General features: G+C 35.0%; 3 protein-coding genes and 1 long non-coding RNA gene across 4 annotated transcripts; 3 read left to right on the top strand and 1 right to left on the bottom strand.

Annotated features, from left to right (window-relative positions):
* The first annotated feature begins 942 nt into the window (after positions 1-942).
* Positions 943-24,709, top strand: LOC149477424 (sister chromatid cohesion protein DCC1). The gene is made up of 5 exons (XM_089710723.1): positions 943-1,072; positions 16,041-16,231; positions 16,321-17,129; positions 24,068-24,231; positions 24,552-24,709. The coding sequence occupies exons 1-5, from the start codon at positions 1,062-1,064 to the stop codon at positions 24,655-24,657; spliced, it is 1,281 nt and encodes a 426-aa protein (XP_089566849.1). The 5' UTR covers positions 943-1,061; the 3' UTR covers positions 24,658-24,709.
* Positions 1,142-3,187, top strand: LOC149477427 (protein DENND6A). The gene has a single exon (XM_089710715.1). The coding sequence runs from the start codon at positions 1,353-1,355 to the stop codon at positions 3,033-3,035; it is 1,683 nt and encodes a 560-aa protein (XP_089566841.1). The 5' UTR covers positions 1,142-1,352; the 3' UTR covers positions 3,036-3,187.
* Tim23 (translocase of inner mitochondrial membrane 23) lies at positions 10,808-13,666 on the bottom strand. The gene is made up of 3 exons (XM_089710738.1): positions 13,348-13,666; positions 12,614-12,721; positions 10,808-11,278 (listed from the first exon to the last, which is right to left on the bottom strand). Exons 1-3 carry the CDS (start codon positions 13,562-13,564, stop codon positions 11,019-11,021), a joined length of 585 nt encoding a protein of 194 aa, XP_089566864.1. The 5' UTR covers positions 13,565-13,666; the 3' UTR covers positions 10,808-11,018.
* On the top strand, positions 22,674-23,940 carry LOC149477425 (uncharacterized). The gene is made up of 2 exons (XR_016317638.1): positions 22,674-22,746; positions 22,931-23,940. It is a non-coding gene; the product is annotated as an uncharacterized LOC149477425 (long non-coding RNA).
* Positions 24,710-24,750: the final 41 nt, after the last annotated feature.

Genomic DNA, 24,750 nt, shown 5'->3' with positions numbered 1-24,750 from the left:
CAATAAAAAATAATAAAGTAGTGATTTTTCTGAGTACACAATATAATATGTAAGTACATTGTAATAACTATGGTCAGCATGGACCTTACATAGCACAGAAATTTTAATTCTATATAGGGAGCGTATTACTAGTTCTACGTTATAATATGTATGAGTCTTAAGATTACCAACCTGTCCATCTTTAGCTCATGTTGATTTTGAAATTCGCACAAATCCGTAGCAGACAGTGGAAAAACGACGATTTGTTTCAAATGCGGTCATCTCCGGTCTTGACAAATGACATTTTTGATTTCCTAATTTACGCGCCATATCCATTTCAACCAATGACCACTCGGTAGGTATGTCGCAGACCATCGCAGTACAATAAACAATTTCTTCCGTTTACAAATGGCGTCCGTCACTTTATAAACAAGGATTGACTTTTGTCCAAACGTCCACAAAAAGACGATTGCGAGACGACGGAGACTCGCTTCGCGGGGCTCTTAATTCTGTGCAGATAAAAATACAACGAACCTAACCTAATCCACCTTACTACCCTCCTAACCAAACCAAAAATTTCTGATTACAAATTCTCGACATTACAATTTTACAAAACATACACACCTTTTACAAAATACCGAGCGTTCGAAATAATACAATTTGATTGCGACAGGTATATCACGTTTTAAATTTCTTTAAGTTGCGAAAACAAACCGCAATTTTTATATACATAATCCCTAATCATTTGTCGAAGATAGAAAAATACATTTAAGATTAATTAATAGGCGTAAATCGCTTGTGAATCGTCATAATATAATATTATTATAATTATTAATTACGTGATCGCTCTCGTATTATAATTTTTTTGCAATAAACGGATTAAAAGACCCGTATCTAGGCCTAGCATTGTTTGAAAAGATAATGAAACTTTTTGGACAATGTTTACCTTTCATAAATTATACTCTTTGGTTACCTTGTTTGACAAAGTCAAATATTGTGATAGTTTTTTTTAAATGTGAATTTAGATGAAAAAGTGAAATAACTTCTTCAAAATATTATAGTAAATAACATCTTTCAGAAATATGGATATCGGGTAAGAATTTCGTTAAATTTTTTGATTATTTTCTTCAGAAAAATCATTCAAACGTTCCTCATAGTGGCATTCATTTTTGTTTTCGCGCGCGCAGCCATGTTGACGGAACAGCTGTTAAACGTGTAGCGGACAGATATTCACCTCGTCTATTTTTAGCGTAATATTGAAGAAAGAACAATGTTTGTTTCAACAAACAGTATCGATAAAGTGTAATTAAAGTGTGGAAAGTTTTAATTAAGTTAGTGATGTCCAAAATGTTCATACATTGAAAGTGTTAGCAATGGCTTGTGGAATACAAAGGTGCGACAGTGATGTTTCAGTGTCTGATGAAGAATATGAAGCAAAATGGGGTAGATTTTCCGACTGGCTGCACTGTATATGTGTGGTTACGTTTGATTTGGAGTTGGGACAGGCGATGGAACGTGTGTACCCGCCGAGTGTGAAATTGTCAGATCAAGAGAAAAGCAACATTTGTTACTTGGCGTTCCCAGATTCCAACTCGGGCTGCATGGGCGACACTCAATTTCACGTTCGATTGCGTACACGTGCTCCATTAACTTCACAACAGTTGATATATAACGAGGACAGTGTGTCTACACTTAGAGCGGATCCGACGCATTATTGGGGCTTCGTTTATTTTCGTCAAGTTAAAGATCCGACCTTGCCGCGCGGCTACTTCCAGAAAAGCATTATTTTACTTACGCGCTTGCCTTTTATCAACTTGTTTTATAAAGTAATCCAGTTGATAGCTCCAAGACATTTTGAGGATGGTGAGAGTAGTCTGGAAGCAGCATGTCATGATATAAATAGATGGCCCTTGTTAAACGCTGGTCAAAATATAGTTCTGCCAGTTTTGGGGACAGTTTTTCAATCTTACATTCCCAATCAGCAAACTGGTAAAGTTACAAGGTCAGATATAGTGAAGCAAGTTCATTCCTCAAACATACCACATGTTATGGTCTGCATACAGGATGTTAATGTATTTGATGCATTGGCAAGTCTTATATCACATCTACATCTACTTTGGGAGTTGGTTCTTACAGCAGAACCAATAGTTGTTATGGCCAGTTCACCAACAGAATGTTCTGCTTTAGTTCAAGCTCTAACACACTTAATTCGACCATTGCCATACTCGGCAGAGTATAGACCATATTTCACAATACATGACAGTGAATTCAAAGAATTTACAAGGAAACAATTTAATCCACCTTGCGTAATATTAGGCGTGACCAACCCATTCTTTACAAAGACATTACAACATTGGCCTCATACCATCAAGTTGGGTGACTCAACATCAATCAAAACAAAATTACGGAAAGTTGGCAGTATTAAACATTTAGACACTGCACCAGGAGTGTACACTCAATATAAAACATTTTTGGAAAAGGATAAGTCTATAATAAAAAAGTTACACAATGGAATGAGAACTGACCGTCCTTCAGAAGTTCAAACTGCGATGGTAAAGAGACATTTATTGGAATTAACTCAAAGCTTCATGATACCATTAGAGAGGTATATGGCTTCTTTGATGCCCTTGCAGAAGAATATATCTCCATTCAGGTCACCACCTGTGCCAAATCCATTTAATCCTGAAGATTTCTTTGCTTCATTGCAACAAGCAGGGCCTCAACTTACTTCAGGTATCAAAGGTGACTGGATAGGCCTCTATCGACACTTTTTCCGTACACCAAATTTCAGTACATGGTTTCATGAAAGGCATAGTGACTTGACAAATAAATTACATGCCTTACAGTTGGAAGCTCTAGCTAGTAGTGATTTAAAAAAATGGTCAATTGGGAAGAAAGAGGTGGAAATAGTTGACATGGTCCTCAAATTGAGAGAGGTTTTAAAAAATAATCCCCCCGTGGGTGACAACACAAGGATGTTGCTTTCGCGGCAGTTGGACGACTTGAATTGTGTTCTCGAAGACGATATGAAAGCTATATTGAACGCAGCAACGTGACACACAACTTGCTGCACCCACGAACTGAGAGGTTGCAGCAACAACTGTAAATTTTACTTTAAACTTACATACCTGAAATTTGTCCCTTGTGCATAATTGAGAGTATATTTGTGTCCAGCCAGAGTTAGGACAGTGCAATTTTGAATTTAGATAAATATGTCGGAGATCCCCCCCCCTGATATTACCGAACGCAAGCGCATGACTCACGAAGTGCACTTGGACATGGCCGTGGTAGCGGACGGGCATTCAAGTGTTGGAGCTCGTGCCGAGCGGACTTGTCTGTTCGAGTCTATATCAGTCTCAATATTAGTTTGAGTTTAGATTCGCTATACAAAGTATTCATTTCAGTTTATTAGTGATCGTCAGTGTTAGATTCCGTTTATGTCTTTTGATGCTCGAAGTTACCCACGATGCCCAACATAGAGGATATAACCAGCCCACATAGTCTTAGAATTCAGTCGTCCCCGATATCAGAAGCGGGATTGCTTTGAGCACAAAGAATAAACGTGATTTTTACAATCGTCATGTGGTAATGTAGACGTGTTATAAAATTATTCTGGAGGTGCAAAATAGTATCATACGGCGTTTAATCGTAGCCATAAGAAAACCGGTGAGTGCTTACAACATACAACAAGTGGAACAACAACGTGCGTGATGTAATGCCATTGTCCGTTGATCTGTGTTTTGAAAAAAGCCGTTAAAGATATTATTTGTTACTATTTGCTATTTATGATGCGTTAAAGTGCTTTGCAGTGTCTATCATATCTCTTAATTTATGTTCTGGTAGCAGGGAACACAGCAGGGACACAGTAAGGAGAATTGTTACAGTATTGTGTACCGTAATGTGACTATGTTGAGCCCGCTGCGGCTGCTTGTGTTAACTTGCAGGGTGGCGAGCCTAGCGACGTGAGTGCCTGTCGGTGTGTGTCATCGGGTTGTGTGCGTCAGTGGCTTCGTGGCGATATGTGAGCGTGAAGGAAGTTGCCACTTCAACCGTGTTGTCGCGTGTTTCACGGTTTGACAAGCGTTTGCAGCGTGTGGCCCTTGCTAATACTGAGTTTGTTGCCGGGGATTGCTGCAGCGAGAGCTCAGGGCAGCCGTCTTTATGCGGTGAAGGGCTTCGCAAATTAGTGACATTTACAGGACAAGTGCGAGGCGTAAAAGGGCTGCTTCGCTGACTGTGTGCTATCAATAAGTTTGTAGGAGACCTGCGTGTGAATGCCATTCGCAGACAGCAGAGGAGACGCGCGACGGATCAGCCGTCCTCTTAGTGCAGAGTTTAACCATCGCGAGTCATTTGTTTCATTTGTGGCGTGTCTGGCCACTTTGCATCGGAGTGCACGAGCAGATAGGGTGGTAATGATTGCACTAAGCATAGAATCACCGAAAACCAGCAGGTCAGGTACATCCACGTTGCCTGAGCGCAATCATTGAGTCAACACGTGCCGTGTGGCAAACTTATGGACAACTGTGAGTCATGTTTAGTTTTGTTTTTTTGGTGCTGAGTGTACCCTTATCAGAGATATAATTGCTAGTAGCAAATTGACTAGTAAGCGTTTTTAATAATAACATTAATTGTAAAATAATCTGTTAACATATTGTAGACAGTTCATAACAAGGTTTATGGCAAGTTACAATAGGCGATTACTTTTTAGTAATTTTAATTTGTGTTGTGCCTAATCATAATTATGATAGCGATGCTAGCTTATTAGGTTGAGAAATTAAACACAAAGTTTACATGTGTGATATTCTAATGTGTTACATTATTGCGTAATAATGTTCTTGTTTGTAGCAAGTCTGATACGAGAAATTGTTTGGATTTTTAGGACGCTTACTGCTTCCTTTATTGTTCGTATGCATCGAACTCGATTTTGAACTACCTACTTTAATTAGACAGATTTAGTTCACACTGTGTACATTTACTAAGGAATAGTGACAATACAATAATTTCATCTTATTGAAGCGTGTTGCTTAGTTAATTACGTTTCTCTCTATTATACACGGATACCGATAGAAGAAAGATACCTAGCGGTTTGGTAGGCTTACTTAGGGACATAAGTCCAACATGCAGAGGCGTGAATTTTAATTAGAGAATTTTAATGTGTTGTGTTTTAGTGTATTATTATTGCATTAGCACTGATTTACGATCTGAGTTACAGTTGAAATATGTGTCTGTTCTAGAGGAAATTTGTGCGTTGAACGAGCAGCAGGTTGCGTAGCAAATCATTGAGTTTTTAACAGCTGGATTAGTGAAACCAAGTAGCTATTTGGTTAGCTTCTGACGTGGAACAAGGTACAGTGCGTATCCAGATCGTAGTAAGGAGTGGAGTAAGTGCTTTATGGAAGGTAGTATCTTCTTTAAACCTATCCAAATGTAAGTTTTGAAAGCGTAGTGTTGAATACTTAGGCTTTGTTATTAAGGATGGTAAAGTACAGTCACATAGTTTATACAGCTTCTTGTATTTTCTGTTTGTTTATTAACAGTTTTCTTAAATTATAGCACTATTGTTTGTGCTTACAAGTTAAAAGGGAAGTAAAATTGATTAGTGATTACTCATCATCACACGAGCTAATCAGTCGAACGTTTATTAGACTTTTAACATTAGAGCCTATTCTTATGGTGTATGACCGCAGTTCACATAGATGCGAGCGCGGATGGATGTGGTACTGGACTGATACGGAAAAATGACGGTAGTAGCATCCAGTTGCTTACTACAGACGTAGAACTACTGCCTTAGAGACCAGGTTTTACTCTTATGCACACGAGACCGCAGTTTAAGTTGCAGCAGCATAGCAGTGGTTAATGCAGTTATGCACTTCAGGTATTATTTTGCAGGTATGCAAGTTTGCAGTGGTGACTGATTGCAATTCGGTGGGAGCCGTTTAGTAAAAAGCAGAGTAGTGTCTTCACGTGTTCACAGGTGGGTGCCTGCCTCCAGTCTTTCGACTTTGATATTATTTGGAGAAAGGGCGCTAGGATTAAGCATGTTGTTTGCTTTTCGCGCAATCCACGTCGGCTGCCACAGTATGTATTTCGATTATTGCAAATTGTGTGGGGCAGAATCGAGTCAACCTAGCTGAGCTTTCCGTTGACTGGCTGCCAGGACCATGAGAGGCATTTGGATATGCAGAATGAGTTGTTACATGTTGAGTTATTACTGTTGTCTGGAAGACATATGCGGTAAGGTTGCAAATTATTTGTCAAGGTGCAGATAAAATGGTAAAAGATCAGTGGTACATAATATCCACGATTTAGTCATGCATCTGGGTTACATGTCTAAGTTCGTGCGTAAGGTCGTTGTCAACCTTATCACTTGCTAAATCTCTAAGCCTAGCTCGGGCAGAATTCAAGCAAAACTCTTAAGTTAGTATTTCGTGCTACAGGGGAACTTAGAAGGAAGAATGATGTTAAGGAGTATGTTTTAGTCTAATTGATACTTTCACCCGATATGTTTTGCTCTATTACTTAAAAAAATGTGTAGAGTGGTTCAGTAGTACTAGAAGTAACGGCACTAGAGGCCAGTGTTAATTTGTTTTGATAACTAGCCAATACGATTGATAATCGGGCAGGTGCTTAGAAAGTAAATGTTTTCTCAGTTATTTTGTAAAAAATAATAAAGTTACATTATGATGTAGTCTCCACCGAGGGTGTTAATGATCAGGTAGATCGTGACGAGTACGCTGAAAAGGTGTGCTCATGGCAGTCATCATTCATCATCGTCATCGATATAGTCCACTACTGGACATGGCGTCATCGTCAACATAATCAGCCTTTTGCAGTACACTGCTGGACATGGAAGTCATCATCATCGTCATCGTCAACATCATCTGCTTTTCGTAGTCACTGCTGAACATGGAAGTCGTCATCGTCATCATCATCAACATCATCAGCCTTTGGTTATACACTGCTGGACATGACAGTTGAGTCTAGCAAACATTGATATTGTCAAGATACGTTAGGTGACGTATGACTGGCAATGAACTTCACTATAAACCGTGTTACAAAAGCTAGATAGCTGAAGGAGCTATTATTTGTTAAAGGAGACTTTGGGGTTAATGTCTGTAATTGATAATGAAGTCGATCAAGTTATGATAAAAGTAAAGCTTCTCTAAATAGAAATTTAATGTTGGTGATAATCTTCTTTTCGAAATTGAGGAAATAAATCAAAGCAAGCTTGACTTGAAGTTGAAGGGTACGCTTAAAATTGTTGAGGTGTAGTTATTAGTGCCGTTTCAAATCATTCAATTCCAAAATCCTCACAACAGAGTCAGGAAAATATCCGACCATGAGGTTATTAGTAGTAGCTAGTAGTGGTAGTAGATAAAATGACGTAAGAGCTTTGTGTAAAAGGGGAGATGTAAAATGTTTATCTGGATTTTGTAATGCATTGTAGTGCCGTTTGTTGAGTGCTGTGGTTGAGTGGTAGTAGATGCAGTTGCCATTTGTCTCTTGTCTTGTTTTTCGTTACGTTGGTGCGTTAACGAGTAATGTCGTTGTAGCGATGGGCTATCCTTGCTTTCGCTGGCACATAAGCAAGATGAATCGTTGCAGCGATGACATTTAGAATTGTCCTTGTTTACGTTGGTGCGTTAACGAGATGAGTCGTTGAAGCGACGACCTTTTGAGATATCCTTGTTTTCGTTGTTGCGAAGCGAGATGAGTCGTTGTAGCGACGTTATTAAGTGTTAGCCTCATTTCGTTGGTGCGAAATTGTGGTGTGTTGTTGTAGCGACGATGTTCCGTGCTTTATTTATTTCGTTGGTGCGAAATTGCGGTGAGTCATTGTATTAACATTATTCAGTGTTGTGTTCGTTTCGTAGGTGCGAAATCGAGGAGAGCTGTTGGTGCGGCGCTGATTGATCAATAATGATTAATGTGAAAACCTAAAATGGTTGACAAGAATCAGTATGGCCGAGCAGGATACTGTGAGTATGTAATCTTTGCAGAGACTTCACACGAGGACGTGTGATCGTCAGAGATGGCCGTGTCGGAGATCCCCCCCCCTGATATTACCGAACGCAAGCGCATGACTCACGAAGTGCACTTGGACATGGCCGTGGTAGCGGACGGGCATTCAAGTGTTGGAGCTCGTGCCGAGCGGACTTGTCTGTTCGAGTCTATATCAGTCTCAATATTAGTTTGAGTTTAGATTCGCTATACAAAGTATTCATTTCAGTTTATTAGTGATCGTCAGTGTTAGATTCCGTTTATGTCTTTTGATGCTCGAAGTTACCCACGATGCCCAACATAGAGGATATAACCAGCCCACATAGTCTTAGAATTCAGTCGTCCCCGATAAATATATTTAAGATACTCATATAGTTTTATCGATGTATGTACATAAGCATCTAAATTTTAGTTCTAATTGTTGCTTTTAATGTAGTGAATACCTTCCTACTGTCATCCCATTATGTAACACACTTGAAGACTTTTCTTTCAAACCACTAATCTTAATGACTAAGTATGTGGTGTTAGTAAATACATATTATTATGTTATACTTGGCCTTAATGGTTATTTTGTAAAGAACTGTTGAATCTTCTTCTTATATATAAAAATGAATCGCAAAATGTGTTGGTAAGCGCATAACTCGAGAACGGCTGAACCGATTTCGATAATTCTTTTTTTATTATATTCCTTGAAGTACGAGGATGGTTTTTATGTAGAGAAAATGTAAATATGTACCACGGGCGAAGCCGGGGCGGACCGCTAGTATTTTATAAATCTGGAAAATATATTTAAAATATGATCATTTGTAGAATTTAGTACTAATTAATGATCTCGAGGCTACAGAAACGAAATATCAAAACAATATTGAAAAGATGAGGATCTGTTTCAAACATATTTATTAGGTTGAAATTAAGAATTATTAACATAATTGAAGTAGAGTTAAATATATGAAGCTATGGTTTTTAGAATAAAATATATCTATACATTATTCTTTAATTATAACTGTTTTTATGTGTAGGATATGTAAATAAACAACATCTTCCTCAAATTTATATTTATATGTGAAATTATAACTTCCTGTAGTTTATTATATGATTGCACTGCTTATAATATTTAGAACACAGTAACAATACATAATGCATATTAACTCTAAATAATAAGAGAATAATCTTTATTACTCCTTAATAAATAAAAGCTACAATATACAATATTTTGCTATTCCATTTTAAATGAAATAAATATGCACCATAAGTAACCTTTATTTTTGTTACATAATATAATATTTATTTGAGTTATAATGCATTGTGTAAAATATGTAGACAACTATTATACTTCTGTATGTATTTAGAATAAATGTATGTCAGTTGTAGGAGTGGATAGATAAAGTGTTTAAACTATGATAAAATATAAATTAATCACATGTCGTTTATTTGTACATAAATTCCTAATTGAAACAATATATTTATTACTGACCAGTGTGAGTAATAATTAATAATGCAAAAATAATTGTATCATATTTCCTCTAAGTATATTTGTGTTTGCAGAACACATTGCATTTTCTAATTTAATAAATAATAATAAAATATTGTGAATAAATCCTCATCTTATAAATAAGTCTGTCCACTTCTGTAAGTGCATAATTAAATTTGAATCAAGAACACCAAGGAACCTATTTTTAGTTTGTTAATTTTCACCTTTTGCCCAGTGATAATCATAAAAATATGCTCCTGATGCTGTAGTTCTATAATTTTTTTATTTGTTCATAATAATATGATATTTTTAATAATTTTATTTTAACAGATTTGAAATTAAGAGTAGAATATTGATTTAAACCTAAGTTTGAAAAATAATATGTAAATCACAGTACATAATTATTTTCATTTAGATTGAAAAAATACTGCTATGATTGAATGTTGTACCCTAAGATGTAAGTATAGAGTTTATTTTCAATTGAATTAAAATGGAGTCTCATCTCCACTGAAAACCACTTCTAGATAATGTTATCTATTGCAATTACGTAACCAATGTTCAAGTTATGTTTGAGTTACAAAGTACTCTCGTAAATATATGCGTAAATTTTATATAACTATTTACTATTCTGTGGACAATATCAGCCTCTTGCTTATGAATTATTTTTAATGATTATTATAGTTCGATTCAAACTTAATGGCGGTTCGGAAGTTAGGTGCAGGTGCGAGTGCGGGTGCACACAGGTCCCTTAACGTCTCGCTAATACCTAAAATTGTTTTCTGTGCATTGGATCGTACGATGTTCTGAGCCGCCATTAAGTTTGAATCGTTGATGCTAAGTTTACTTGTATCATTCTAAATTTTATTTGACTTTTAGTACAAAGGATTGACTGATTATGCAGTTTCATTTTCATATCACATTTTAATGTAAAATGACATAAACTCTTGTATGTGAGAACGTATTTGTAAATAATTTCTTATTTTGTGATCTTGCTCAATTTTTGCAAGTAATATGTACTTCGCCCCTTTTAACATATCTAATAGTTATTGTTTCAGAAGAATTGTAATAAGTGTTTCTATTTTATTTTTAACCAGTTAATTTGAACCCCAATGAATGTCAATTTTATTAATTACACATTTCTCTTTATTTTGGTGGTTAATTCATGTTTTGAAGTGTATTTGCGTGCAATATTTTGTTTGACAAAAAATTCCTTCATTCCAGTTGCATTAAATTATTTTGATCTTGTGCCAAAATTAGATCACGCATACACAATACACATGGCCACTAACAACCAAAACATTAATTGTCATCATCACTAACTGTAACCGTGTAAAATAAAAAAAATAAAGACAATTTTTCAAACAAATTCTTTTATTAACTAATTGTGCTTCCCGTCCGATATGGAACATATGACCGGCAACAGGATAACAACACGCTAAATCTAAACAAGCCATTGTAACATGGAGCAAATAAGATTCCAATGGCGTGCCAGACCTTGGTGTAATTAACATAACTTAAAATAACAGTCTATTTACAGAATTAATAACATGTTACAGTACTGTAATCACATTCTTATATATCTTGCTTTACTCCATATATTGTCGTTGTCTGTTAGAAGGGTGTAAAGCCCTGCTAACGTAAGACCTGCTGCTGCACCGAGACCCATTGATCGGAGGCCAGCTGTGCTCTTGTATAGAACTCCAGTTGCAGTTGCCGCAATGAAGGTGTTTGCAGTGTCCTCTTGGTCTCTTATCCATGTCACGCCTAGGGCCATTGTCGAGTAAAATGACGCCAAAATACCTAATGTACAGCCTGTTGTTGTGCCTGAAAGATGGAGAAAGATTATATTAGTATTTATAATTTAGAAGCTTTTTGAAATGATTAGTTTATAAGCACAGCAAGTGCAATAGAATAAATTAACAACTTAACTGTCCAATGAGTCACATATGACTCATGGTGAACTTTTGGTACAAGTTCGTGAGTCACAGGTGACTCTTTTTTCAAGAATCTTTGGGGTATATTTTTGTTATGAACGTGGAGTGATATTCTAAATATAAGTACGTGAACGTGTGGCGAAAACCCTAACCTTCAAGAAATTGAAATAAATTTTCGCAAAAGTTTTATACATTATCTGTGGTAGGTAATAAGGTAGGTAGGTGTGTGTATCCTATTTGTTCGAAATAAAACAAAAAATACAGTGAAAAGGAAAACGTTTTATTATGAAAAATATGTTTGTAAGTATTATTAGGAGAACCAATCAACAAATAATATTATGTTTTTCGTTGTAGCAATATAAACAAAATGCTTTTTTACTTGTTTTGCACTCTGTGTGCACTTGTTTAGCTTTTCGAGCCAACTGCCCTTGAATTTTTAATTTTTCATAGCAACCGGTACATCTCTTTCGAACTAACTTATTGTTTGTAGTATTACGCGGAATTTCTTGAAGACTATGGCCAGGAGATGAACTAGAAACTGGAGATCTGGGAGTCAGAGAAAGCGAAAGTCTTTGAGGCACGTTATTTTCTGTAGTTCTCGCTGCTGGCAATAGAAAATGTCGAACTAAATGTTCTTGTACTTGCAAAACAGACAATTTAGGACATCCTGATGCCAAATCATTGTAAATGCACCTAGCATTTATTACAGAAACTTGAAATAAAATATCAACAGCGATTTTTTTGTACCAAGTTAGGCTTTTGCGTAAAAGAGAGTGAAAGGATGCTAGTTGGTCCGAAATATCTATTCCTTTTGCTTCATTATAGTCTATTATAACGTCGGGTTCATCAAATTCGGTTCGTCGGGTCATCAATCAAGTTTTATTGTCTATACTTGATGTGTACACATATGACTCATTGAACTTGGAAAAAAAAATCTTTTATCCCACGCTCATGCTCATATATGAGGCATAAATATAAATTGAATAAAATAAATAAAAATAATAACTATTTTTGTAAAATATAATTTATTAAGACAATGTGAATGTTTTTTACCCTAATAGAAAAAAAAAACTGATGGACGTGGGGTAGTGTTATTTTGTATTGTATGGGGACAGTTAAGTTGTTAACAATGTAGGGTATTTCTTCAGTCAAAACTTATCTCATAATTATTAATATGTAATGGTCTTTACTAAGTAAAAAATTATAAATTTCTAGTTGTACAAACCTTGTTTCATAACATAGTTAATTAATTGTGTTCTTCTCACTTTGCCTGTTTGACCTGCTAATGTTGTTGCTCTTAATCCTTTGTAAAGTCCAACCATGCCTCCTAAACCTGAAATATAATAAATAATTGTAGATAATAAAAAATATATGTATAACAAATTGAGACTTCGAATCGATAAGTCCGGGGTTCGAGACCAGGCGAGCGCGCAGGAAATAAATTGATTTTTCAATTTATCTGCGCATGTTGTAACATCACCACTGCTCAAATGGTGAAGGAAAACATCGTAAGGAAACCGACATGTCGAAGAATTAAAAAGTTCGTCGACATGTGTCATCCACCAACTCGCACTTGGCCAGCGTGGTAGATTATGGCCTGTACCCTCATAGGAGGCCCGTGTCCCAGCAGTGGGAACGTATATGGGCTGATGATGATTTATATTTTAACAGTTAAAATATTAATATCATCAATATAAAGTCAAAGATTTTTTTGTTTACAATATCACAATATTTTTTTTTAATTATTGACAGGAAAATCCTTTAAATTAAATAACTTCTTTTTTAATATTCAATGGTTGCTATTTGTTAACATTAACGTATCAATAAACTATCGATTTCATACTTCTAAACTATTCTGTTCATTCAACATAAAGTGACAATCGATAGAAGAAATACATTATGTAAATTCCAAGTTTTGAGGTTATATTAGTAATAGGAATTCTTCTTATTTGTACATACCTGAACCGGACATGAAGGACATTCCTATAATTGGTAAAGCTACATTCGATCGTCTCGCAGTCGAAGCCATATGACTTTCATCAGGGTAAAGGAACTCTGGTTGCATTTTCGGGATATAGTTAGGATCGAAGTTCAAATATGGGGAGAGATTTGCACTAGCCTGATTATTCTTGTTCTCATTTTTGTTTATTGGCAGTATATCACCGAATAACGACATTTTCGCAGTTTTTCACTATACGAGGTAAAATAAAATGTTCGTTCGTGATTTAGAATCACGCAGAAATTTATCAGGATAGGGTAATGTCAAAATGACATTCGAATAATTCGAATGACATTTTTGACAGATTTTATCTTTATTTGGCAAATGTATCAGTGTTGCAATAAAATAAAATCTATTGCTTCAACCCACAGCTTCAACCTAAGAGCGTTTTCACATTATCCGATCCGATATCGGATATCGGACGCCGATAGCCGATATCCGATATCGGATACAATTTGCCCTTTCACATTGTCCGATAAAATCGTTCAGATATCATCATGAGTGTTGCCAGAAATTTTTAGAGAAAACTAAACTAAATTGCCAGTTGATAAAAAAAAGGTATAATTAAAAAAAATCAAATGTTATAAATCATAGTTATACATGTACATTAAAAATAACTACGATAAAGAAAAACAACTTCAAAAAAGAAAAGTAAAATGTAAAAAAAAAATTGATATCACAAATTACTGCATATTATTTAGATGTGCTATTTACTAAATAGTTTTGATATTGGTCATTTGTATAACATAATATACGTATGTTAACACATTATAAATTAAATAAATTTATATCAATACCTACTACAACCTAGTATTAGTTAGTAGTTTTATTAATACCATGGACGAATATAATTTATATTTGTCTATGGTAATACATATTAGTAAATACCTTTCAAAATCTATTAAATGTATTTTTAGCAAGACGTACCTAGTCATTTAGTCATTTTTTCACTACATACATTTATAAAAGTTCATGTAGTACCTATGATAAATTTATTAAGTGATACAATCTTTGTTCACATTTTCTTTTCTTTTTCTTATTACACTGTAATATCCTAAAATAATATTGTCGATCGTTCAAATATATTTGTAATATGATTGTTGTAATTTCCTGTAAGTAAAGATACATAAATTATTTAATTGTCATAAACAATTATTTTAGAATTAAGAGTTTTCAAACTTTGTATTCTTTGTTGTAAATTCAAAATAAAAATAAAATCGGTGTGAAATCTCCTCCTTTTTTTGAAGTCGGTTAAAAACAAAGCAATCAATGACAACAATACAATAAACAGCACAACCAACATCCGAGTAGGAGGAGGAGTGAGGCAGAATGAGATAAAATAAAGATGATAGACACTAATGTTTTCGAAGATAGATATTTGAATTTAAGAACGAAATATATTTTTGTTTACTTCAGTTCAGCCAATAGGCATGACGACAGTATCCATAAATGATCGTATTAGTGTTTTTAAGGGAAAATGTATAATAAATAAATTAAATATAGCGACTTAGAAATCTTAAAAACATTAAGATTAATGAGATTATCAATAAAATAAAACATTGAAATTCTGAAGTTCGCCATTTTGACTAAAACACGCGTGACGTCACGCATAAGTAAACAACTCACGTCAGATGTATTTTGTTGTTATGAATATGTTGAGAATACGCATTTTTATTTATTTTCTATTGTTTCACGTATGCTTTATCGACTCAGAACAGAAATATAATTGCGAATTCACGAATACATGGTTCGGGATTCTCCGCGCCAACTTTATACAATAATTTCTTATTATTTTTTCGCTTGAAATAATTACTAACACATTTTTGAGCATTATTTTTATGTGGATTCACACTGCAATACTGCACACCACTTATAAACTTTGTAATTCGTTTCTATAACACATATTAAATAAAGACTTTTTTAATTTTCTTCGCAATGCGTACAAATAATTACGTATTTACCAAAGTTTGACGTCACGCCTACGCCATGACACCTGCGAGCTGTTTTGGCACAGATATTAAATATTTTTTGAAAAATGGCTTTAATCTTCGTTAAATTTAAGTATATTACCGAAATATAGGGTTTTTCTTGTATAGTAAACGTATACACACATTATGGAAGAGAATTTCAAAATCTTTCGTCATGCCTATTGCCGTATATTTTAATACGGCAAATAAAAATACCTGCCGTATAAATCGTATTTTAAATGCCTATAAATACTTAAATGTGTGTTTTCTTAATAAAAAAAGGTTTCTTTTAATAGAAAGGGTTTTAGGTTAAAAGCAAATAATTTTTTTAAAGATTGAGCGCCTTAAAAGACTGAAAATACACAAACTAGTGCTTTTTTGCTGTTGGTATACTGCCTTTTCGAAAATTGAGTTGGCAACACTGAACATTATCGTCCGATAGCCACTGGGAATATCGGTGTCGGCTCCGATATCCGATATCGGACCGGACAATGTGAAAGACAGGCACATATTTCATACATTTTACTTCCCTCCGATATCGGATATCGGCTATCGGCTTCCGATATCCGATATCGGATCGGATAATGTGAAAACGCTCTAAGGACTTGAATATAATACTTGAATTTAAAGTTATCCATGAAAATTTATTTATTGTTATAAGGATTAATTTATGGTTTGTGTTACAGCGAGATAAGAACGCCAGAAGATGTGCGTAAAGTAATAAAAACGGCCAAACTACATGAATCGGAGTTGACAGAAATTACTCAAGTTCTTAGGTTTCCGGACCCCAGTACACAAAATGATAACTTAAGACTTATGCTTCTAGATGATAATTTACTGAAACAAATTGAAGCGGGAAATCAGTTAATATTCAAAGGTAAACATTGTCTAATTTTTACTCGTCCCAAATCTTAATTGACTTTAATAATGCATTATAAAGTATATTTTGTTTCCGTTGAATTATAGGTGATGAAGAAGAAAATGTAGTGCTATGCACAGATAACAAAACATACGATGTTAAGGAAGCAGAAACGTCGAATAGCCTTCTATTAGTTCCAGACTTATTATTTGCAGCAGCTAGTGGTTTAGATGAAACACTCGCAAATAATTCTATGGAAGGTGATTCAGATTCATCCTTCGAAAGATCCAACACAAGTTTGAATAAGTCAACAGATTCCGACGATGGCAGACCGCCTAGGAAACTAGTTAGTAAGGATATAGTTAATACTTTCTTCACATATTACGAAGTAAAGCCTTGCAAACCGCGTCTTTTGAAGTTACAGAAACTTCTAGAAGCTACGAAGTATTCTGGCGCGGAACTCGAATATACCATCGACAAAACGAAATTGCTAAATTTTGAGGGTATTTTTGATAAAGTGCAAGCGTCGCGAGCGGAATTAAAAGATGAATTAATAAGAATACAAGCTATTAACATCGATGGATATTATCGATTATTGGATTTTGATTACGAGTTTAGAGTTTTATCCTATATGCTAGATCTTATTGAAGAGAATTCGTGGCCTTTAGATAAAATATCAAGAGAATGGACACTTGACAGTTTGAAGGATCTTGTGCCTAAGTCTATACTGGAAGCAATGTTCGATTTTTATACGAATAAAACTGTAGAAGAAGAAGGAACACAATATTACAGATACAAGGACGATAAAGTCTGTCAGTTTTTGGCTCGGGTTCTGTTAAAAAGCGCGGGTAAATTCAATTTGCATGAATTTCTGCAAGCTTGGCGGGATTCTGTACCGGAAGGGATGATTACAAATGTACGTATTTACTATTTGGATCTATAAAATCTATTATTCTTCAGATTAAAAAATTATTTATTGTTATGCTTTCTCGTTGCTCGTTCTCATTTATAATGTTAAGTTATAAATGATATCTACTTCCCTGTATTCATAAAAAAATTATGTATTTGGCATTTGCCACTTCAGCTTCGTCTGGATTGACCATCCAAAGCTCCGCAAGATAATAAATAATAATGCAAGAGGTTTTAAAAACTCCCAAATTCCTTATTGCACGCCTCATAATGCGAAGCGTTGAGGTGGGTACTACTGTCACTTCGCGCAAAACATATGATTTTTCAAACTTAAAATGTCTTTATGTATCATACATTGCACTTGTAAGATATTACATACACACACATATTAAGAAAAAACACTATTTTTAACGTTCATGATATTTTTGATGTCATTTTTGTTATTTAAACTAGTTAAAAAACAGTTTAAAAAAGTTCTGTCTTGGACGTCCGTGTGTCTGTATGTGCGGATCCTTTTTCTTGTTAACACGATAGCGACCGAAATACTTTACTAATCGAGTCTTTTTTTTTCTCTTACGCTTGAGTATGCTCAGGAATAGAACCCTTTCATTTTTCAGGGTCTGATTCGATGTGGTTTAATTGTTATTAAATAAACAAAAATAATAATGAATAAATATTTATTAAAAAAAATTATGAGGCGTGCACTTTTGGATTTTCCAAATTATTTTTAATTTCATTTCAAGAAATAATAATCATGATTACGGATGGCAGTGGTTTTAGGCCTCGCCACGGTAAGGCGCTCGCTCCGCTTGATTTTTTCAAATATGTATTTGACGGCGCCACCGTCGAAGCTTTAAAAAATAACGAACGGCGAACCGATATAAAACAGCGCGCGCGCACGACTCGGGTCATTCGTTCGCCGACCGTTGCCGAGTGCACATCTATTACGAGCTTACTATAACTTATTTGTGATATTTATTTTATTAGTGGTCATAATGTTGTAATACCAAGTAATTGTATTAGAAACGACTGTATTGTAAAACTGACATGATTTAAAAGAGCAACTATGGAGTTTCTTGCCGGTTCTTCTCTGTAGATACTGCATTCCGAATCGGTGGTAAATAAAGAAATGTTTGAGTTAGAGGTGTTTCTTTGCTCGATTACCCAACGCAACGCCCACAGCTTGAAAATAGATCCACATTCTACACCTTTCGCCGACATCAGAATTGGGATCAAATCGAGCAAATGAGAAAGCACGTGGCGATAACCTGGATATAATTAATGCGTGCGCTGATTAAAAGACAAAATGCCGCAACCACGTGGCACTTCGATCCAGTTTCAACGGGAAGAGGCATCCTACAGATCTACGAGCATACGTGTCACTGAGCAGCCGGTGACAAAGGGAGAGCTCGTTATGTGCGGGCAGGGTGGCAACTTCGCCTCGCGCTGCGCGGATGCCACTGCCGCTCGCACCACCGCGTCGGACCCCGTATCATCGAGAGCAGCGCTTCAACATGACTTCACAAGTTTGGCATCGCAGCGTTATCGCAGTAGCAGTGGCGCGGGCGGTGCGCCTACAAGCCGTGTGGTTCATGGCAGAGGAGGGTTATGGTGTAACGAAACGACGCGTTGGCAGCTGCCACTCGGCACATGTATGAGGCTAAGTGCTGGTGAATCTGGTCAGTCGTACTATTTTTATTACTATGTTTCTGATGTTCTCTTGTAAGAAATCGGTCAGTAGATAACATTTCACTTTGAGTGTGCAATTAGATAAAGAAAGTAAGGTTTTTAAAATGTAGTAACTTATTTGAAAGAAAAAGAAATTTATTGCCAAAAACAAAATTTATCTTAAAATTAATTGAGGAAAATCGTCACAGCCTCAGCTAAATGCTGCATAAAAACAGCGCTGATTTACAGGCCGTACAGATTTTGTTAAAAGTTGTAACCTACAAGACCAGTGTATAGTTAAATCTTATTGCATTTAACTCTACTTATTTACGCAGTGATGTTATTATTAGGCCGTGCGATATTGCTTTACGGTTTTGTAGTTAGTTAAATCTTATTCCATTACATTTAGCCCATCTTAGTTACGCAGTGATAAATTATTATCAGTACCTAGGTCGTGTGACTTGTATTTCACTTATTCAGGGACACGTTTACTTGAGTAGGTAATTCACGTTATTTAAAAAAAAAAAAAAACTCTTCGCGGCGTAAGCACTGACTTCAAGATGAATTAAGTAACGACTTGCTTTAATGTTGGTTAGTTTGTGAGCTAAAACTAAAGAAAGAAAGCGCAATAATTTGTACACTGCATCCAGATACTTCAATCGAACGTAAACAATAAACATTCACTTGTCCGTGTATTGGAACAAAAAACAGTATGCGAATTACTTTTAAATTAGTTTCTTAACTACCCGCGTTAGTTTCTTGACTACCCGCATTCATTTCTTGAACTACCTGCGTTAGTTTTTATTTAGACTATACCTACCCTTGAAAAATAGCAATTAATTGCTACACAAAGACAGCCTTATTGCCATTCGATTAAAAACGAAAAGCAATGCGTTAACTAGTGCTTAGAGGTTTAATAAACTTTTCGTAGGTTTTATTTAGGGTGATATTTGAGGTCATTTCTTTATAAAAAAAAAATAAATAAATAAATAAAATATTTAGTCGTGAACAATTCACAGTATACAGTTTTTACAATATGCAGTTTTATGAAATGTGGCAGACTTAGTTTGATCGAATGAAAGATAAATCGAGGCATTTCGTTTTGAATTTTTACTTAGAAAATTTATTAAGGCCCTATTTAGGCAGTTCATAATACAATGTCACAGATAATTATCGTGTGTTCAAATAAACATCTGGCGTAAGATAAACGTTATGATTGGAGTACGGGTCTAGATTCGGTTTTAGTATGTAATTTGATTGCTTTAAAAAAAAAAAAGAAAAAAAAAACTCTTAACTATCCCATCAACGTAAGGGTCCGTTAAATATTACGATAGTTTAAAAAAAAAAGATAATAACCGAAAATAATCTCAAGGTTAATCGCGCATTTACAGTTTACATACTGTCGTCAGAATATAATGTCTGTTTAATTGAATAGAGAAAAGAAAAAAAATCCATCCAGGTTTTCTGAAGGTTATTTTGTAGCTTCAAAATATAAGAACGCAAATCCTAAACGTGGAGTATTCGATAGTATAATCGATTTACATTGTGTGCATTTAATGTAATTCCTTGATAATAGTTTTTGTGACTAGCTGCAGTTTGACATCAACTGAATACATCAATTAGGTAGTTGTACAGTAGTTGTTGAGCAGTACATTCTTATTTACGTTGAAACTAAAATTTAGCTCAGCCCTTTTACCGTTCGATATGAGATTCACAGATGAGTTTAAGCCTACACTTATCAATTGTTTTAAGTTGAATTTTCAAAAGTTAACATACCGTTAAGGAATTTAACCACATTTGAGAACAAGCTTTTGCCACTTTTTGAGTTAGTCGAAATTTTGTGTTTTTTGCGGTTAAGTTACGAATTATTCGTTTTAAACTTTTTAGATATTGTAATTTTTGCGCTATAGTCAATGATCATAATTAACGACAGGTAATGTCAGATTGATTTTAATTAGCTAAATTACAGAGAGCGTTTTACGACACAGCGTTTAGAAGCGAGGCAGTTAACAGTACGGCGCAGCGGTTGCGTAGCATATGGAGCAACGTAGCATCATCAGCGGCCAATGGTACGGCTCGATGACGCGATGCCAGGATGACGCAGCACAAACGTTGAGGATACGGTCGCGTACCGTTTTACTGATTTGCTGCGGCAACACTTTGTTTTCAGTTTTCATAGTTGACCAGTAGCATACTGACATCTGTTTACTCGTACGCTGTACGAAGTAAATGTGTGTTGTGCCACACAACACACATTTACGTAATATTCCAATATTACTACGGTAATGTCGTTTATTAGAAGAAAGTGATAGGAGTCATATTCAAAAAAGTTGTACGTCAAGAAATGGTTAGTAAATGGTATTGTCACGAAATGTCATGAAATGGTAAATGTAAAGATGCATACTCAACAGTGACATTTCTGGACCATCAATAAATGAATAGCCTATTAACTCTAGCCTAACCTATTTTGCACTGACTTTTGGCATTCATGTTCTTATAATAATATAATAAAACAAAAATATAAAACCTCTGGTAAAGAAAATATGAAAAACTTTCGATTCGACCTTCTAAAATAATAAGGAAGAGGTAATTAAGCACATAAAAAATTTAATTTATTTACTTTATTAATAATTAAAAATGAAAAAAAAATAAACAATTACAACACGTGTTATTTTACTAGTGTGTTGGACATTACGCTTCTCTTATATCAATATCATTGGCAAATATATAATTATCGCCATTTCTCAAAGGTTCAGGAAGATATTTAACAATTTCCTTATTATTACGTAGTTTTTTGGTTTAATAGTTCATATTATCTGAAACTTTTGAACCGATTTTAATGCACTGTTCCCTAACTAAATCCATAAAAAAAAATTGTTTCAATTTAGTTTCAAGTTTCTGAAAAATATTTGCACAAACACATAAATATACTCATTCATATATGAAAGTTGGCACACGTGTTTAGAATTTAATATAAACTATTGTTATATAAATATAGCAAAATGCCTACATTATCCCATACTCTTCTTGAATTGATAACTTCCACACCAGTGAAAATGCAGCCTTAGAGCTTGACGTCACTAAAGTCATGAAATGGTCGTCAGTAAATTGGTGTAACACAACCTAAAAATTGTAAAAATGTCTCGCGTATTAAGGTTATTCATTTTCACAGTTTACTGCCTTAAAATGTCTAGTTTCTTAGAGCTAAACACTGATAATCAGTTTTTTATACTCACATTTAGTCCTTCAAACTGCGTTACGAAATGGTATTATATTTTTTACTCCGCACAGTCTTGGAACTTGGAACAACATTTGTAACAAGAAAACAAAATGACAGCCAACTTCTAGGTTGTCTATGAAATGGATCGGTGTTTCCATCTGATATTTACAAAATCTGCCATTGATCTACTAATTGCTGCTAGGAGAAACCGCCTCAGTAATAAATGTCAGTAAATGGTGTACACTTTTAATGACAAAATGTTTTTAATCATTTTTATTACTATAATTTAATTGTAATTATAATGCTATTCACTGAAACATACTGTATACTCTAATTATTTATGTGCCCTCTTTACAATGTGAATATAAATACGAGAATCAATCCAAAATTGCTGTTTTATAAATTGTGTGTACAGGAGGACACTAAAAATATATATGGAATGGATTGGGTAATGACAAAATAAAATGATGATTTCTCTTATTATTTGTTAGGAACAAATGCTATTGATTATTAATTATATAAACAATAACAATAAGTAAGCTATATGAAATTGAAAAATATCAAAAGTGAAAAAAAAACAGGTTTATGGCGGGTTTGTTCCTTACGGACAGCATAATAAGAGACAAGGTACAACTTTTTTGAATATGACTCATAGGCTATCTGGCATGAGGTCCAGGATAGTACATGTGTGTTCTGACCGGTCAGTAGGATCGGGGCAGTGTGGAAACCCTGTAAGGTCAGTGTAGGCTGAGGCAGGATGGATGCTATTTAGACAAAAAAAAATGAAAATGAATTATCGTAGTAATGTAGTGTGAGATATTATGGCGTACGAGGACGCAAGTATGACTGTATCGGAGATAACTTGTGTAAAGTAAAAGTTAGTAACGTGGATTATTGTAACGGTAATGATTTCATTGCAGGAATTGTGCGTGCTATCTGGTTTGCAGTCCACGGTAGTTGAGCCTTCATTTGTGGTGAGCGAGCGTCGTGTCTATGTTATGTGGATGTTGTTGTTCTGTAAGGTCAGTATGGCCGAGCGGTATAGTTGTCTAATCCCGGGATGAAATACCGTAGTGCTGTAATACGAGAAGGGACGTACGAGGACGTACGATTGTCAGTATGGCCGAGGAGTGGAGAGAGTGGAGAGAGTCGTGAGTTTGGATTTAATATTGTTGTGTAAAAAAAAAAAGAAAAGGAAAAAAAATAATCCTTAAAAAAAAATTATGCAAAAAAAAATTATGCAAAAAAATTATGCAAAAAAAAATGATGCAAAAAGAATGATGCAAAAAGAATGATGCAAAAAGAATGATGCAAAAAGAATGATGCAAAAAGAATGATGCAAAAAGAATGATGCAAAAAGAAAGATGCAAAAAAAAAGAGAGAGCGAGTTATTGAAGGGAGTCCGGTCCAATAACTCGGCTATAGGGATTGCAGATCCGGTCTAGCACGCTAGAGGGAAATCTGGAGAGATTTCCGGACTGGCACGCTAGAGGGAAATCTGGAGAGATTTCCGGACTAGCACGGTTGCTGAAGGGCTTGCCGGACCAGCACATTGTTTTAATTGTCTTGTTCCCAGGTGCTCAGAAGTCGCTCGAGGACGAGCGTATGTCAGAATGGCCGTGACGGCGCCACCGTCGAAGCTTTAAAAAATAACGAACGGCGAACCGATATAAAACAGCGCGCGCGCACGACTCGGGTCATTCGTTCGCCGACCGTTGCCGAGTGCACATCTATTACGAGCTTACTATAACTTATTTGTGATATTTATTTTATTAGTGGTCATAATGTTGTAATACCAAGTAATTGTATTAGAAACGACTGTATTGTAAAACTGACATGATTTAAAAGAGCAACTATGGAGTTTCTTGCCGGTTCTTCTCTGTAGATACTGCATTCCGAATCGGTGGTAAATAAAGAAATGTTTGAGTTAGAGGTGTTTCTTTGCTCGATTACCCAACGCAACGCCCACAGCTTGAAAATAGATCCACATTCTACACCTTGCGCCGACATATTCATAGCTTACATTAATTTCACACTAACAGAAACAATAATTTCAGGAAGCCTTACTATCTGGTATAGCCATAGTCGATAGAAGCAGTACTCCACAAGTTATATGGGGGTTCGTAGAGAGTGATCTACCGGAGGATATCAACGAGAGATTCAAAATATTGTTCCAGAGCAAGGCCAAGTGGACTGTTGATGAAATATCTCCGTATATTCAGTAAGTAGTGGTATTATTAACCGACTTCAAAAAAGGCAGGCTAATTCAAGCAAAATGATATTAATTTGTAATTTTTATTGAATATGAAGTTATTTCTTTTGAACAAGAGAAGAGGAAAAAGTCTCATAATACTATTTATTACGTACTATTTAGTTGCTTAGAGTAAGTAAATATTAAAGGAAGAATTAGACTTTACGATTACGAAACATGCTGTTAAATTTATCTATGTCTCTCTATGCAATGCAATGTATTATAATTTAGTAGGTATATTTCTTTATACTTTATCTAATAGGTATATGTTTTACTCTTTCTGATTTCAGATCTTATGCAACGGAAAAATTAAATGTCAATGCACTTTTAACAAAATATGCTCGGGCGTCGACTCAAAATGGTGTTCGAGTGTTCTCTGCTAAGCATATGAAATAAGTATACCTAATGTTGTTTTAATTTTTTAAATAGTGTAAATAAATATTTTTTTAGATTTTTTGTTTACTTAGTGATCTCGAAAAAAATAGTTTA

This window comes from Colias philodice, chromosome 25, assembly GCF_061535455.1.
Source record: "Colias philodice isolate Cphi_HAF_F1 chromosome 25, ilColPhil1 Martin Lab GWU primary, whole genome shotgun sequence".
Classification (NCBI taxonomy): Eukaryota; Metazoa; Arthropoda; class Insecta; order Lepidoptera; family Pieridae; genus Colias; species Colias philodice.
This window is presented reverse-complemented; position numbering and strand designations above follow the sequence as displayed.